At 47.9% G+C, this 15811-nt stretch overlaps 1 protein-coding gene across 2 annotated transcripts in view; it reads right to left on the minus strand.

Annotated features, from left to right (window-relative positions):
- Positions 1–13175, minus strand: part of hcfc1b (host cell factor C1b) — a 129346-nt gene extending 116171 nt beyond the window's left edge. Inside the window, exons 1-2 of one of the 2 annotated variants that reach the window (XM_084333989.1) lie at positions 13104–13175; positions 11390–11553 (exon numbers count right to left, since the gene is read on the minus strand). In XM_084333989.1, the coding sequence (XP_084190115.1) occupies positions 11390–11552 (163 nt within the window). In that variant the 5' untranslated portion in view covers position 11553; positions 13104–13175. Of the gene's footprint in view, positions 1–11389; positions 12071–13103 lie in introns of those variants that run through there. The other variant, XM_084333990.1, reaches the window with a different exon arrangement.
- Positions 13176–15811: the final 2636 nt, after the last annotated feature.

Below are 15811 nucleotides of genomic sequence, written 5' to 3' on the forward strand. Positions count from 1 at the left end.
ACAAGTAACACTGTACATTGAGGGGGGGGGGGGGGGAGGAGACACTGTACAAACAAACACAATTGTACATTGAACTATTGACAAAACCATACTAGGTAAATGACTGTACATTGGAGGGGGTTGGGTTAGGATATTTACAGGGGCCAGTGTTGAATTGCAGTCTCCCGTAGGTGTCCCTTGAGAGAGGTTTTGAAAGTGGGTAGTGATCCACATTCCTTTACAGCTTTGGGTAGGGCGTTCCACATTGATGTGGCATAATTGCGAAACGTGTTTAGTCCCTTATTTGAGCCGAATCTGGGTTTAACATGATTTGTGGAGCTCCCTCTGGTGTTGTGATCGTGGTATTCACTGATGTAACTGAGGGGTACAATTCCCTGACTGTATTACTAGATATGATACTTACTACCACTACCTTTGTACTTTATATTCGGCCACCCAGTACTCGGCATAAATATATTATGATAAACACTCTCACGTAGATGAAACGGATCCAACACAAATGTACGAAGTCGAAGTATGCGTTTATTACTACACAGCAATGGTGTGTAGAGCAAGCACTTAATCACTTAATTACATTTATGAATTGAAATAGTATGCACTTTTATGGCAAAGAGTATTCGTTGGTATATCAATAGAGAATGTCCAATCTCTGGTGGCGCAGGCGGTAAATATACGACCTGGAATAGTTAAGGAATAACAGCAATGATACTTTAATGATTATAAGACTGGATACACTAAGGGGGGTAATCCGGTCGCTTGTAAGACAACAGGAGTAGGAGGGGGGGGGGGGTAGAGTCTGGCTGCCTCGTCCGGCCAAGGGTATCCTGAGTGAACCCACAGTTGTGCAGCTCGGTGCGCCAGCGATCCTTGGACCACAGATGAAAGCAGGTGGACTCTCTGTGAGCCGGCTCTCTCCGGTCCACGGGGGAGAGACGTGAAGCGACCTCGTCTTGCAGAGCGTCTCCTCACCTTGCGTCCTCTCCAGGGGGGGGGGTTCCAACACACGGCAGTGTCGGGGGTCTTTATCCATGGAATAATCACTGTACACAAAGCATAATCCGTGCCTGGGAAGGCGGGCTGTCGTCGGTAGAATAATCCGGTATACAGGTCCACTCGCTCGTCGGCTCTGGGGCTCCTCAGAAGCAATCTCACATGGGGTCGACCATCCTGGATAAGCAGCTAGTTCTCTGCCCGAAACGATGGGGTACTGACTACGGTAGTATTCTCACCGCACGAAGCACTATATATTAACAGACTATTATTAGCTTAATAGACTACGTCCCACTCGACGATATAGTGCCAAATATGACTATTCAAATATTAATATACACGATGTCTCAATACCGATGGTAGGCCGAACTTGGCCTTACTCCCACACGTGGCGTCGCGGGGAGGCTTTACGTCTGTCACTCTATTGGAGGGTAAGAAACTGGACTGAAAAGAAAGTCCTACTTTAGTAGCGCAGTATATATATACGCACTATGAACAAATAGTACCGTTAGTGGTGCGGTAGCCAGATTCCTACGCGGAACTAGGACTTGTTCGTACATGTTGAGCGGTACGTTTGAACTGGGTCTGGGGCGTATGGCAGCCTGGCACCAAGGTCTCGACCAATAGTAGAATGGAGACTATTATGGGATGTTCAGTAGGCTAGAATGGATATTCAATGCATATTGTACAAGGAATATACAAGGGATATCAGGGAATATTAGAGAATATACAAATACAATTAAATATATATATATAATAAATATATATATTCGGTTTAATCTGGCCCTTCACAACAGCCACCCCCTGATTGGTCCCAGACCTAATCAGTTAAGCAGAGACAGATTAATCGCATTGTCTATTTACACATAAGGGTTTGCTGTAGGGGTCAGTCAACTTCACAAAGTCATAGGGTTATAGGGTCATGGTCATCATCGATTGTGTCTGGAAGTCGGGGCAGTTCTATGAGCCTCGCCACGGGACGGGTGTAAGTGCGACCCTGGACAAGCACTTCAGCTGCTTGGACCTTGCCGTCGGCACCGGTGATCACTTTGCTTACGCGGCCGGCCGGCCACATAGCTCTGGGCAGTGATTGATCAATAATCATGACGACTGTTCCTTCTGTCAAATTGTCTCTCTCCTTTACCCACTTCTGGCGGGTCTGTAGAGACGGTAGGTAGTGCAGTAGGAATGTCCTTTGTTGTGCACTCTCTATGGTAGTGCAATCATCTATGTTGGGGTCTGCGGAGATAACAGTGCTCAATCCACAGAACACAGGCTTCTTATTCTCAGCCTCCTCCTGACTGGCTTCCCTCGGGATAGGCGTGGGCCACTCTCCTTCCGGGAGCTTTAGGAATGCTGGGCCGTCACTGTAGACATTGCGACGGGTGAGGTCATCTAGGGGCATTCCCCGGGTGATGACGTCAGCTGGGTTCTGTTTTGTATCAACGTAGCGCCACTCTGTTTCTCCGGTTAACTCTTCGGTTAAGTCTTGAATCTCTGTGACTCTGACTCCCACGAAGACTTTGTACTTGCATGAGTCCGATCTGATCCAGGCGAGTACTGTCGTGGAATCTGACCACAGGATTGTTCTAGACACCGGTATGGTGAGCGCACGTTGGATGAGCGTGGCTAGGTGCGCTCCGGCTAGGGCTGCGCAGAGCTCTAGGCGTGGGATAGATTGTTGCTTGCGTGGGGCTATTCTCGAGCGGGCGAGGACAAATGCTGTGTAGATCTCTCCCCCCTCTTCTTGGGCCCGCAAGTAGGCTACTGATCCGTATGCGACCTCTGAGGCGTCACTGAAGACGTGTAAGTCCATTTTACATGTCTCTGGCCTCACCGTGGGTGGGAAGTAGCTTCGGCGCATATTAACGCCTGGGAGTGAGTGGAGCTCCATCTCCCACTTTCTCCAGGTGGATGCAAGGTGTGCGGGAATGGGGTCGTCCCAGCCCTGGTCCTTGTCCCACAATGCTCGTACAATCATTTTTGCCCTGGTGGTGTACGGTAGAATACATCCTAGCGGGTCATATTGTCGGGCGAGTGTTGTGTACACACTCCGTCTGGTGGTCGGCGCCGCCGCCGGCCTTCCCTGCTCCGTAGTCAGGGGCTTGTGTCTGTAGTGAAGCGAATCTGTTTTGAATCGCCACACCAATCCCAGGGTCATCTCCTGGGCTTCTCCTGGGATTGTAGCCATCCAGGTCTCGCTGCTGGCTGCCTTGTCCTCGGAGGAGAGGCTGCGCAGTACTTGCGGATCACTGCTGGCCCACTGCCTGAGATCAAAGCCGCCTTTGATCAATGAGGCGCGGAGTTTAATCAGGAGAGCCTCGGCTTCTTCCTGGGTTGAAAGGCTTTGTAGACAGTTGTCTACGTAGAAGCTGTTCTTTACGCTGTGTCGGACCTCTTCGTCCGCTGCTGGGTCCTCTGCTACATGTTTCGGTAGGGCAAATGTAGCACAGCAGGGGCTGCACGTCGTTCCGAAGGGGAGGACTTCCCATTGGTAGATGGCTGGGTGCTCATCTCCTGGCTTCTCTCTCCATAGGAACCGTAACAGGGGCTTGTCCTCCTCTACTAATCTCACCTGCAGGAACATTCCTTTAATGTCCCCGCTGATGGCCACCTTTTCCTGGCGGAAGCGGAGTAGAACGCCGAGTAGGGAGGGGCCGAGTGTGGGACCGGGCAGTAACTCTTTATTCAGATTTTGGGATCCGATCTGGTAGCTGCAGTTAAATACTATGCGGTCTTTACCGTTGTGATGGACCTTGTGGTGAGGCACGTACCACGATTCAGTGGTCTGGTCAGCCTCTTTAATGTCCATCTTTGTGACGTGTCCCGCTGTGATGAGCTTCTCAATCTCAGCGCGGTATACACTCTCTTGGGCGGGGTTCTTGGCTAAGCGCCGCTCCGTGTTCAGCAGGTACCGTTCTGTGGCGTCTGTCTTGGCGTGGAAAGTAGGCATTCCTTCTCGCCGCAGGAGTGGCGTGGCGTATCTCAACACGCCGTTGACCGGGACTCTCTTGGTCCCTGTCTCGAGGAGGTGAATGGCGTAAATGTCATCTTTAGAGCGAATGTCTTTCTTTCCGTTCTTAAAGGGCATTTGTTCCAAGGTCCATAGCCGCTCTACGTGTTGCAGGAGTGCGGTTTCTCCCTCTGTGACTCGGGAGTGGAGACATCTAGTGGCTGTACTTCGGTTGGGAGATTTGGCGAGCGGGCCTTGGAGAGTCCATCCCAAACGGGTCTCGACTGCTGCAGGACAGCCTCGGGGTCCGGTATGAACCCGGTCTATCGGGACAATGAGGTCTGCATGGTCGGAGCCTATCAACAGGGTCGGCATAGCATTGTCTATGAGCGGGATCGGTAACTTGCGCAGATGTGCATATTTCTCCATCAGCTTGGCGACGGGGTATGTGTACCGCGACAGTCCTATTTCTTGGCTGGTGAAAGCGTCTGTAATCTGGTACCATCGCTCAGGCTGGCCGCTTGCTGCGATAGAGAATGAGACATTCTCGCCCTTTATCGTCTTCAAATCTCGTCTTATTGTCCGAATTGTCATTTGGGTTTCGCTTCCCCGCAGCCCTAGCTGGGCCGCAGCGGAGGCGAGCAGAAGGGTCTTCTCTGACCCGTCATCGAGGACGGCGTAAGTGTCCAGGACTTTATTCTGGTAGCTTAGTGTCACACGCACTACTTTTAGGAGTACTCGGGCTCCACTGCTGCTGGCGGGATCGATGTACATGACGCTCGCTTTGCTGCTGGATGGTGCGGGTGAAGGGCGCCGTCTGTTACTGTCGTGAAGTATGTCCAGATGGGCTCCATCGCACTTGGTGCACCTTTTCTTTAAGCGGCATTCGGCTGCCATGTGTGAGCGCGCACAGCGAAAACAGCGCTTGTTGGACTTTATCCATTGACTTGCTTCCTCCGCGTTCAGCTTGGGGAAGGAGTCACATTGCGCTAGCCAGTGTTCTTTCTCACAGTAGGGGCACACTATCTTCCACTTCTCCGTTCTGGAGGGGGTACTGTGGCTCCTGCTGCTCGGTACTGACTCCGATTGGTGCATCACAGTCACCGATCTTCTTCCATCATTTAGTCGTCTGGTTCCTTCTCTGGAGCCAGGGGTGCTCCGTCCGAATGTATCTAGCCGTAGGCTGCTGACTTCTCTCGCCAGGAAGTCTGCTAGATCGAGGAGGTTCGGTTCGGGGCCATTCGGGTCTCGGTGGTCTCTCTGCCGCCTAAAACGCTCCTGTCGAGCGGGCGGCAGCTTCTCCAAGATCCTTTCCACATTTGAGTTGGCGTAAAGTTCATGCCTCCCCTTCTCTCTCTGCGCTCCCAACATCCCTACCAGGGACTGCACTCTGATGGACAGGTCGTCCAGTGCTCGATTGTCTATTGCTGGGGGTAAGCGGTCGATGTGTCGGATCTCCTGGATCACGTAATCCCATATGCGCCCATACCTCTGGTCCAATGCTACCAGCGCTGCTGTGTATGGGGTGGTGGAAGTCGCGTAGGCGAGCGCTATATTATGTGCGCGGGGTACCTTTAAGTGCTTCAGTAGGATGGCGTATTTATGGCGTTCATCCAATACATCCACCAACATGGTCTCCAGACACATGCGGAGTTCTGTATACTGGGCCCGGTTCTCTTGGGTGAAGTCGGGTACCATAGGCGTGCCAATGTATGACGCTGACTGTGGATACATCGGCGAGCGTTGGGGGAGAGGCCTCCTAGGCGAGTCTCCTCCCGCTCCTTGGTATGGGCTGGTACCGGCAGTGTACCATGGCCCGCTTGTCCAGGTGCTGTTCCTCGGTGCGGGTCGTGCGTCGTGCTCACCCGGGTATAGAGTCGGGGGTCTGTAGCGCAGCTCCGCGGGAGTATAGCCTGGGCTGTACCGGACCTCCTGGTCCGGTAGGGTACTGTGCTGTCGTCGGGCGTGGTTCTCCTCCTCTTCCTCTTCGTCTTCAGTTAGGTCATCCAGTGCTTGTAGTCTCTGGTTTAGCCTCTCCACAGGATATGCTGCTCCTTCCCGGTTGCTAGGTCTCGCTTGGACCGGTGGGGGGAGGTGGTCTGTGGGGGGTATAGACCTCGTCTGTTGGTCAAGTTCAGGGTTGTTTACTCGGCTAGGGGATGCCGCCCTGGAGGTGTGTCTAGACGAGTTCCTGGAGCCTCTGGCAGAGGGAGAGGGTGTTGTCCGTCTGATCAGCTGTTCTATTAGTTGCGCTTGCTGTCTGTCGCGCTCTGCGTCCCGTAGAGCACCAGCAGCTGCTCGCTGGCTGTCTGCTCGGTCTCTGGCCACATTCTCTTCCCTCTGAATGCGTCTTATTTCTAGACGTATATGCTCTTCTTCGCTCCGCTGCTGGATCTGCAGTCGGTCGCGTTCAGCAGCGGCGTTCAGGCTGATGAGGAAGGCCTGCTGTAGGGTCCTCTCTGCCTCGCTGGGGGAAGGCGGTTGTATAGGGGAGCCTTCCCTCGGGGTACTCCTTGCGGAGCCTTGGAGCTCTATCTCCACGGTGCTCTCCCCGTCTTCTTCCGTGCCGAGTTCTCTCTCGGTAGCGTTGTATTCCTCCCGGGACTCATCGGGGACTACTTCTTCAGTACTGGCGGGGTGTGAAGTCATGTCTGGTTCCCACCGGTCCCCACCGTGAACTTGGTCAGTTACATTAGAACCCGTAGGGGCCTCTATGGTCGGGGTAGTCTGGGCGTTGGGGTTAGACATACTTTTACTTTCTAGTTTTACCGCGTTTACTGTTAGTAGAAGACTAGGTTGTTGACTGACAGCGTAAGCCTCTAAGTACTGAGGGAGCCGTCGTTCGCGCTGCGGGCGTTGGTTAGGAGGATCGTTTCGTGGAGTGTTCATCATAGGCCATTTCAATATTAATAACACTATATTAATATTACACTAATTACCCATCCGGCTCGAAGGACCAATTGTAACTGAGGGGTACAATTCCCTGACTGTATTACTAGATATGATACTTACTACCACTACCTTTGTACTTTATATTCGGCCACCCAGTACTCGGCATAAATATATTATGATAAACACTCTCACGTAGATGAAACGGATCCAACACAAATGTACGAAGTCGAAGTATGCGTTTATTACTACACAGCAATGGTGTGTAGAGCAAGCACTTAATCACTTAATTACATTTATGAATTGAAATAGTATGCACTTTTATGGCAAAGAGTATTCGTTGGTATATCAATAGAGAATGTCCAATCTCTGGTGGCGCAGGCGGTAAATATACGACCTGGAATAGTTAAGGAATAACAGCAATGATACTTTAATGATTATAAGACTGGATACACTAAGGGGGGTAATCCGGTCGCTTGTAAGACAACAGGAGTAGGAGGGGGGGGGGGGGGGGGTAGAGTCTGGCTGCCTCGTCCGGCCAAGGGTATCCTGAGTGAACCCACAGTTGTGCAGCTCGGTGCGCCAGCGATCCTTGGACCACAGATGAAAGCAGGTGGACTCTCTGTGAGCCGGCTCTCTCCGGTCCACGGGGGAGAGACGTGAAGCGACCTCGTCTTGCAGAGCGTCTCCTCACCTTGCGTCCTCTCCAGGGGGGGGGGTTCCAACACACGGCAGTGTCGGGGGTCTTTATCCATGGAATAATCACTGTACACAAAGCATAATCCGTGCCTGGGAAGGCGGGCTGTCGTCGGTAGAATAATCCGGTATTAGTGATGCACGATATATCGGCCGCCGATATAATATCGGCCGATATGGCCGTTTTTTTACACATCGGTATCGGTCCGATATCAAGATAGGGCCGATATCCGATATTAAAAAAAAAAAAAAAAAAAAAAAAAAAAAAATTTTACATGTTTTGGCCTTAAATAGTTTCAAAATATCAGTCATTTCTGAAAATAAGTTACAAAAGTAAAAAAATTATGCGTTTTGGAAAATAGCTCTTTATTTGATTATCATAAAAAAGTGTTTTCTATACAGAGATATCGACATCGGTAAATATCGGTATCGGCCAGAACAGCAATATTAATATCGGTTATCGGTATCGGCCACAATTTTCACATCGGTGCATCACTATCCGGTATACAGGTCCACTCGCTCGTCGGCTCTGGGGCTCCTCAGATGCAATCTCACATGGGGTCGACCATCCTGGATAAGCAGCCAGTTCTCTGCCCGAAACGATGGGGTACTGACTACGGTAGTATTCTCACCGCACGAAGCACTATATATTAACAGACTATTATTAGCTTAATAGACTACGTCCAACTCGACGATATAGTGCCAAATATGACTATTCAAATATTAATATACACGATGTCTCAATACCGATGGTAGGCCGAACTTGGCCTTACTCCCACACGTGGCGTCGCGGGGAGGCTTTACGTCTGTCACTCTATTGGAGGGTAAGAAACTGGACTGAAAAGAAAGTCCTACTTTAGTAGCGCAGTATATATACGCACTATGAACAAATAGTACCGTTAGTGGTGCGGTAGCCAGATTCCTACGCGGAACTAGGACTTGTTCGTACATGTTGAGCGGTACGTTTGAACTGGGTCTGGGGGGTATGGCAGCCTGGCACCAAGGTCTCGACCAATAGTAGAATGGAGACTATTATGGGATGTTCAGTAGGCTAGAATGGATATTCAATGCATATTGTACAAGGAATATACAAGGGATATCAGGGAATATTAGAGAATATACAAATACAATTAAATATATATATATAATAAATATATATATTCGGTTTAATCTGGCCCTTCACAACAACTGACCTTTGGGAAGTATTTTGACATGTACATAGTAGTGTATCTTGTAGACCAGGCCCATTGCAAGTTGTTGTACTCTGTCGTCTACTCTAAGCCATCCTAGGTTGTCAAAGTGGGCAGGGGTGAGGTGGGTTCTAGGAGTAAGGTCAAGCAGTAGTCTGACCAGTTTGTTTTGAGATGTTTGTAATTTTGTTTTTAGCGCCTTTGAGGTGCTTTGGTACCATGAGGTGCAAGCATAGTCGTAGTACCCCTGAATGAGTGCTCCTGCCAGAGTCTTCAGGGTGTTCTTGTTTACCAGAGAGGAGATCCGGTACAAGAATCGAGTTCGTTGGTTGACTTTTTTTATTACATTGGATGCCATTTTGTCACAGGAGAGATTAGCCTCTAGGATGGAACCCAGGTAGGTAATTTCATCTTTCCTTGTGACAATATTGTCACCCACTGTAACTGAGAAGCCGTCGGTCTTGCTGAGTTTGTTATTTGAACCGAAGAGAATGGACTCTGTTTTGCCCATGTGTAATGATAGTAATCAGCGAGCCATATGCAGATTCTGCCTAGTTCCGAGCTGAGGGTTTTTTCAACCTGTAACTTGTTCTTGTCAGAGACCAGCAGGGCTGAGTCGTCCGCAAACAGGAACAAGTTGCAGTCACAAGCTGACGACATGTCATTTGCATAAATTAGGAACAGTAGCGGTCCTAGTATGCTTCCTTGTGGAACACCACAGCTCACTGTGAGGGGGGGGGGATAGGGTACCGTTTACCTCCACCATCTGTTCCCTCCCCTCAAGGTAGGATTGCATCCAGCTCACTGATAGACTATCAAAACCAATTGCTTTTAGCTTGTCAATCAGAATGGAGTGATTGACCGTGTCAAAGGCCTTTTGTAGGTCCAGCATGACCATGCCGCAGTATTTGCCTGCGTCCACCTCTTGTTTGATGTGGTCATTCAAATAGAGAAGGCATGCGTCAGTGGAGTGGGATGTTCTGAAGCCAGATTGGAATTCGTAGATTAGATTTTTTTCCGCTAGGTACTTTTCGACCTGTTCGTAGACTATTTTTTCCATGACTTTCGAGATGGAGGTGAGAATAGAAACAGGGCGGTAGTTGCCTGGGTCTAATTTGCTGCCCTTTTTGTGCAGAGGGGTCACCCTCGCAATTTTGAAGTCCTTGGGGACGTGTCCCTGTTTTATGGAGAGGTTTATTATGTGTGTGATGATTGGTGTGATGGCGGCTGCTGAGTCTCTGAGGAATTTGGAGGGGATGTTGTCATGGCCAGTGGCCTTGTTAGGTTGGAGGGCGCTCAGTTTATTGAGTACCTCATCTGTTGTTACCATTTCCAGCTTGAAGTCGTCCTTGCGGACCCCTAGGTTTTTGTAGTAAGCTACTATGTGTTCTACCCCATAAAGCCCTGAGTGGGAGGGTAGTTTGTTTACCAGTGTTGTGGCTATGTTTGTGAAGAAAATGTTTAAGTAATTGGCTACATCCAGCTTGTCTGTGATGAGCGTGTTGTCCGTTTTTATGTTTATGTTTGAGAATCTGGTTTTAAGTTTTTTACTGCATCCTAGTTGATTATTGAGTAATTTCCAAAGTTCACGTGGTTTGTTTTTGTTTTCCTCAGTTTTGTCATTGATGAAATTCTTTTTTGCAGTTTTGATCATGGAGTTTACGTCGTTTCTTAGTCTGTAATAACAGAGATGTGATGAGCAGGTAATAACAGAGATGTGATGAGCAGGTAATAACAGAGGTGTGATGAGCAGTAATAACAGAAATGGGAACCAAACATCTCTGGGGGTGGGGGTATTTTGAAATCCTGTTAAAATCTAGCAATCACATCCCGGATCCGGATGTAATATACTGTTGGTACAACTTCAGTGAGATTACTCTTGCATGGGGTGTGTAGTGTTGTGACGTCGGTGTTTTCAATGAACCCGCCATTTCTCTTTGTATCCGTCAGCTGTGCTAACAGTTAGCATGCTAGCTAGATCTGTATCTCTCAGCTGTGCTAACAGTCATCTAGCTAACAGTTAGCATGCTAGCTAGATCTGTAACTCTCAGCTGTGCTAACAGTCATCTAGCTAACAGTTAGCATGCTAGCTAGATCTGTATCTCTCAGCTGTGCTGCTTATATAATTATTACTATTGTATTATGCACATCGTTGCGGGCGGGACCCCCCGCATTTCACTGTATACCTGTATGCCGTGACAAATACAACTCTTGTATCTTGAAACAGTCATCTAGCTAACAGTTAGCATGCTAGCTAGATCTGTAACTCTCAGCTGTGCTAACAAGTCAGTTAGCATGCTAGCTAGATCTGTATCTCTCAGCTGTGCTAACAGTCATCTAGCTAACAGCTAGCATGCTAGCTAGATCTGTAACTCTCAGGCCTCAGCTGTAGCATGCATCCCAGTGCAACATCAGCATCATTGATGAATTTTTGTGCAGAGGGGAAAAACCGAATTCCACTCCAATGTAGACATTTCCACTGCTCGTCAAAACAGTGCTGTGTAGTGGTAACACTATGCAGTCAGCTAAAAACAAAAAAAAAGCCAAAACCACCCGTCTGCCTGTTAGATCGCAGACAGTATATCGTCTACAGAGCAACAGCACCTTGACCCGCATAAAGAGCCGCCCTCGCTCAGGGCGAACTAGTATTAACGCTCAGTGGTTAAGTTACCTGTGTTATAGACGTGAAGTTCGTCCACGATCCCTTCGTTTCCTCCTCCAAACACCACCATCAGCTCCTTGATGGCCACGGCTCTGTGTCCGTGTCTGGGCCGAGGCACCGGGCCCGACCAGCCCGACACCCGCTTCCACCGGGGCTGCAGCACCGAGGCCATGCTGGGAGAGAAGCCACGTTGTTCAGTGTTCAGCGAGGAGCTCTAGTGGAACCTCTAGCTCCGTCTCTAACCCGCTCCGCTGCTCGGCCGGGAGGAGACGCCGCTGCACTACAACCAGCCAGGGCCAACTAACTAGGTTCACTCGTATCGTTCAGCCGACAGCAACAGACCAACACGGGGAATGGAAAATAAATGTATATTGATCTCAGTTTTGGTTTGTGTTTAATTCAGAGTAGCTTGACTAATATGCTTTGATTTGCTTTCGATTGCTAAAGCTTTAATAATGGTTAGCTAGCATGCTAAGCTATAGCTATCAAAGCTAGTGCAGAGCCGGTGGGGGCCGCCATTTTGTCGGCCAGTCTCTCAGAGAGGAAACGCAGGAGAAGCGCCGCCGGCAGGAGGAAGACAACAGAAACACACATCCAACAGCAACCAGTCCTATCTGGGCGGATAGTTCACAACATCATGCCTCCTAACGCTGAGCCTGCTGTCTGTATACTATGTACCCTGCAGCTACAGGGGGCTAATAGCAGCTCTGCTCCGTGCTACTGGGTGCCGCCATCTTGCTGCTGCTGCGACCAGACTGGAAACAACATGGCGCTGGGACCGCAGGCCATGGAGACACCACATCACATTACTAACATATACAGCACTCAGTGAACACTGACATTACATTACTAACATAAACAGCACTCAGTGAACACTGACACCACCATCTCACCCTGCTGTATCAACACAGCAGGCTCCTGTTGGAGGCGAGAGGAGGACGGAGGCGACCAGACTAGTTAGCTCTGCCGTGTGAAACGCTGCACACTGAGACACAGCAGGCAGATAACAAGCCAACAGCGTTAATTAAAATAATTTCACAATGGTGTTCTTCAGTGTATATGTCTAGTTATCGTTAAGCTTCGCAGACAAGTTAAAGGTGCACGTTGGTGACTCATTCAACTCGCAGCACCCGAGACTCATGCCTGTGTTCTGGGCGTCGCCATATTGAGTTTGACAGCTCATGTTAAAATGCTACGAGGAGCCTGTTCTCCTAGAACTAGCTGGACAGCTAATGTCAAATGCTACATTAGTGTAGCCTACCGCTAGCCTGCTATCTTATGAAGCTAAACAGCTAGTGTTAATATGCTATATGAGTGTAGCCTGCTATCTTATATCTAGCTAATGTTAACATGCTACATGAGTGTAGCCTAACGTTAGCCTGTCATGTTAGCCATAGCATAGTAGCAGACAGCAAACCCCAGTTAGCAGGCTAATAACGATGCATTCGAAATGCCTTAACTGTCGTTTTACTTTTGCCAGCGGCTTAGCAGTAGGTCAAACTCCCATAAACAAAATACAAATTGTAGAATAATTGAATTGCAAGGGGGGGTAACATTATCTCATTTATTAACGAGTTTCAGATACTTTCTTGTCGTGTTAGCAAGCCTCTCCCCTGCTAGCCTCCGTTAGCTTCCCTCAAGAAAAATGGCGGCGCGGTACCTTTTAGCTGCTAAAATAAACAATATATTAAATTACGCGTTGTCTTTACCACTTAATACTTACTTGTTTATAGTTGTAACTTAATTTTATAGTCTCTAATCGGGACTACGTTAGGAAGTGAGCTCCCGGATAGCTGTATCTTTAAAAAAAAACGACAAATCTACATCGTATCATGCCGCCCTGGAAGACGCCATTTTCTCGCCAACTTCATCAAACAAGTAGTCATAATGGAACCAGGACAACAACAGAGAAGAGCCCCCCGGTGGAGAAGATGAGAATGACAGTCTAGTTACAGCTCTAGATTGATTGAAAAGTTTATTAACAGATTGCAGAATGGGTACAGTACAGTACAGCTCAATACATACAATTGTTAAGGGGATGCAGACCAGAGAAAGACTTTCGTCTTGTTTACATCAGGGTCCCCCATTTTCAATTCATCATAACATATATGACATACAGATAGACAGTACTGCTACATCTACATTTATGACATATCAGATTTGCAAATACAGTACTGTTTGTGATACAAAAAGTGTCCAGAAAAAGAGTGTATATACATTTGACGTAGAAACTGTACATTGGAGGAGGTTGGGTGGGTGGGGGCTGTAAAAACTGCATTCTGTAATAGTCGTCGAGGAATAGTTTAGTTTTACCATTAATTGATTTACTATAAGTTAGCACACTATTAGTAACCGTATACATATATTTACTGTATATCTATCCACATCTGTCTGTATATACCTGCATATAATCCTTTTTATCTGGTGTTATTACATTTTAAAGTCCTTCTAAAAGGAAAAAGTCATTACAGGGTCTTTGTCATCAAAAGCTTTGGAACCACTGCCTAATGCCGTCTTCAGGTTGCCATGTTAAAAGAGCAGGATAACACAGGAACCGTTCACATGTTCGACTTATACGCTCAGCTGAGCGTACTACGGGTATTGCACTACCACCCCTGCAGGTCTTATATAACAAGATGTGCAAATTCAGAGCCTGCAGAATAATGAAAGACCCTCACCACCCCAACAACAGCCTGTTTAAGCTGCTGCGGTCAGGCAAACACCTGCGAACACCAGCAACTAGGACAGAGAGACTTCGGCTCAGCTTCTTCCCCCAGGCCATCAGAGTCTTGAACACTGAACTCTCCACACATAAGCACACACACACTGTACACGCTCACACACTAGCAGTCACTTTAACATGAACACACGCACACACATATGCTGCACACGCTCACACTATGGTCACTTTACACAATGAAAGGTCACTTTAAAAACAAGAACAGGAGTGGTTCTTGTATAGTAAATAGATGGATAGCAAGCTAGCATAAGGACACATAGTATAACTGTAGATTGTATAGTATAGCATTGTATAGTAGTGTACATAAGACCCAGTGCCCCATCCGTAGCTAACAGTGTATTGCACTATCACAGGACCTAGCATGTCTTACCATGCTTTTGAAAAACTCATGTACATATACCTATGTCTTTACTCTTATGACTTGTATTATTGCACAAATGTCGCATTCTCATCCCTTGGATTCTTATTATTGTATTACTGTACTATGCACAATCGTTGTGGGCAAGATCCCTTGCATGTCACTGTATACTTGTATGCCGTGACAAATAAAACTCTTGACTTGACTTATCAGAAATCCCATCCAAGGTCCATTATTGTGGCTCATGATCAACCAATGTTGTTATCTTGTCCTGAAAGATCTTGAGGAGGAAACAAAGAGTTATATTATACAGAGAGGAAAGGAAACAGGTGGTAGATACTGTGACATCACATCCACATGGTCAAGTAGCCTAGATATCAGGTCCTACTACAGTAGGAATCGGATCCTATCTGAGCAGAGAAAACTGATTCAGGTCAATCATTTCACACCAATATTTTACAGTGTTCCTGCAGTTAATTTTCCCAGGAGAAGGGGATGGAAAATTGCAAGAAATCTCAGTTTAAGGGGAACATCATCTGAATAAAACCATAACCTACCCCAGTTTAAGGGGAACATCATCTGAATTATAAATTCTAATGTTATCTCTACAGCCCAGGAAAGTTCAATCAATATTTGAGTTGAGCTACTAAAGCCAGAAACCAGAGAAGTCAGACTCAAACTTGCATTCACACACACATTTTACCTCCATGCCAAATTTCAGCCTTCTAGGGCAAAAACTGGTCACTAGAGGTTATGGACTCACTTGTGGACCAACCGACAGAGCGTGCTATAGAGCTGCTGGTCGCAGCTAAAAACACAAATGACGCTTCAACCATTTCAGTTCCCAGCATGAACCAATCATGTAATTAAACTATCATACTAAGGCTGTTATAATAGTTTTTTTTTATCAACTTTTTCTCCCATTTTCTATATTTTCTCCCATCCCAATTTCGTATCATCCAATTCAACCCTCCCCTGTCACGGATGCTGTTTCTTGCCTCCCACAAGCTGGCTGCAATGTGGACTAAGTCATACATAGCACAAGTCCCCTCCGGTACTTGAGGTAACAGCAGTCGCATCTTTTCACCTGCGCAGCTCGATCTCTCAGTGGCGAGGAGTAACGCGTGGGAGGCTCACGCTGCCCCCGACACTTCCTGATTCTACTGCGCAGGCGCACCAACCGACCTGTAGGAGTCGCTGTCCACAACGCCCGATCCCCACCCATCAGTTTCCCACCCCCTAATACGGCCAATGTGTATTAGTACGGACGACCAGCTAAACTGAAAGCAAATGTGGAGCGCTGGGCTCGAACTGACGAGCCCAGCGTCTCCAG

Source organism: Notolepis coatsorum, assembly GCF_963971535.1.
Source record: "Notolepis coatsorum genome assembly, chromosome: 17".
Taxonomy (NCBI): domain Eukaryota; kingdom Metazoa; phylum Chordata; class Actinopteri; order Aulopiformes; family Paralepididae; genus Notolepis; species Notolepis coatsorum.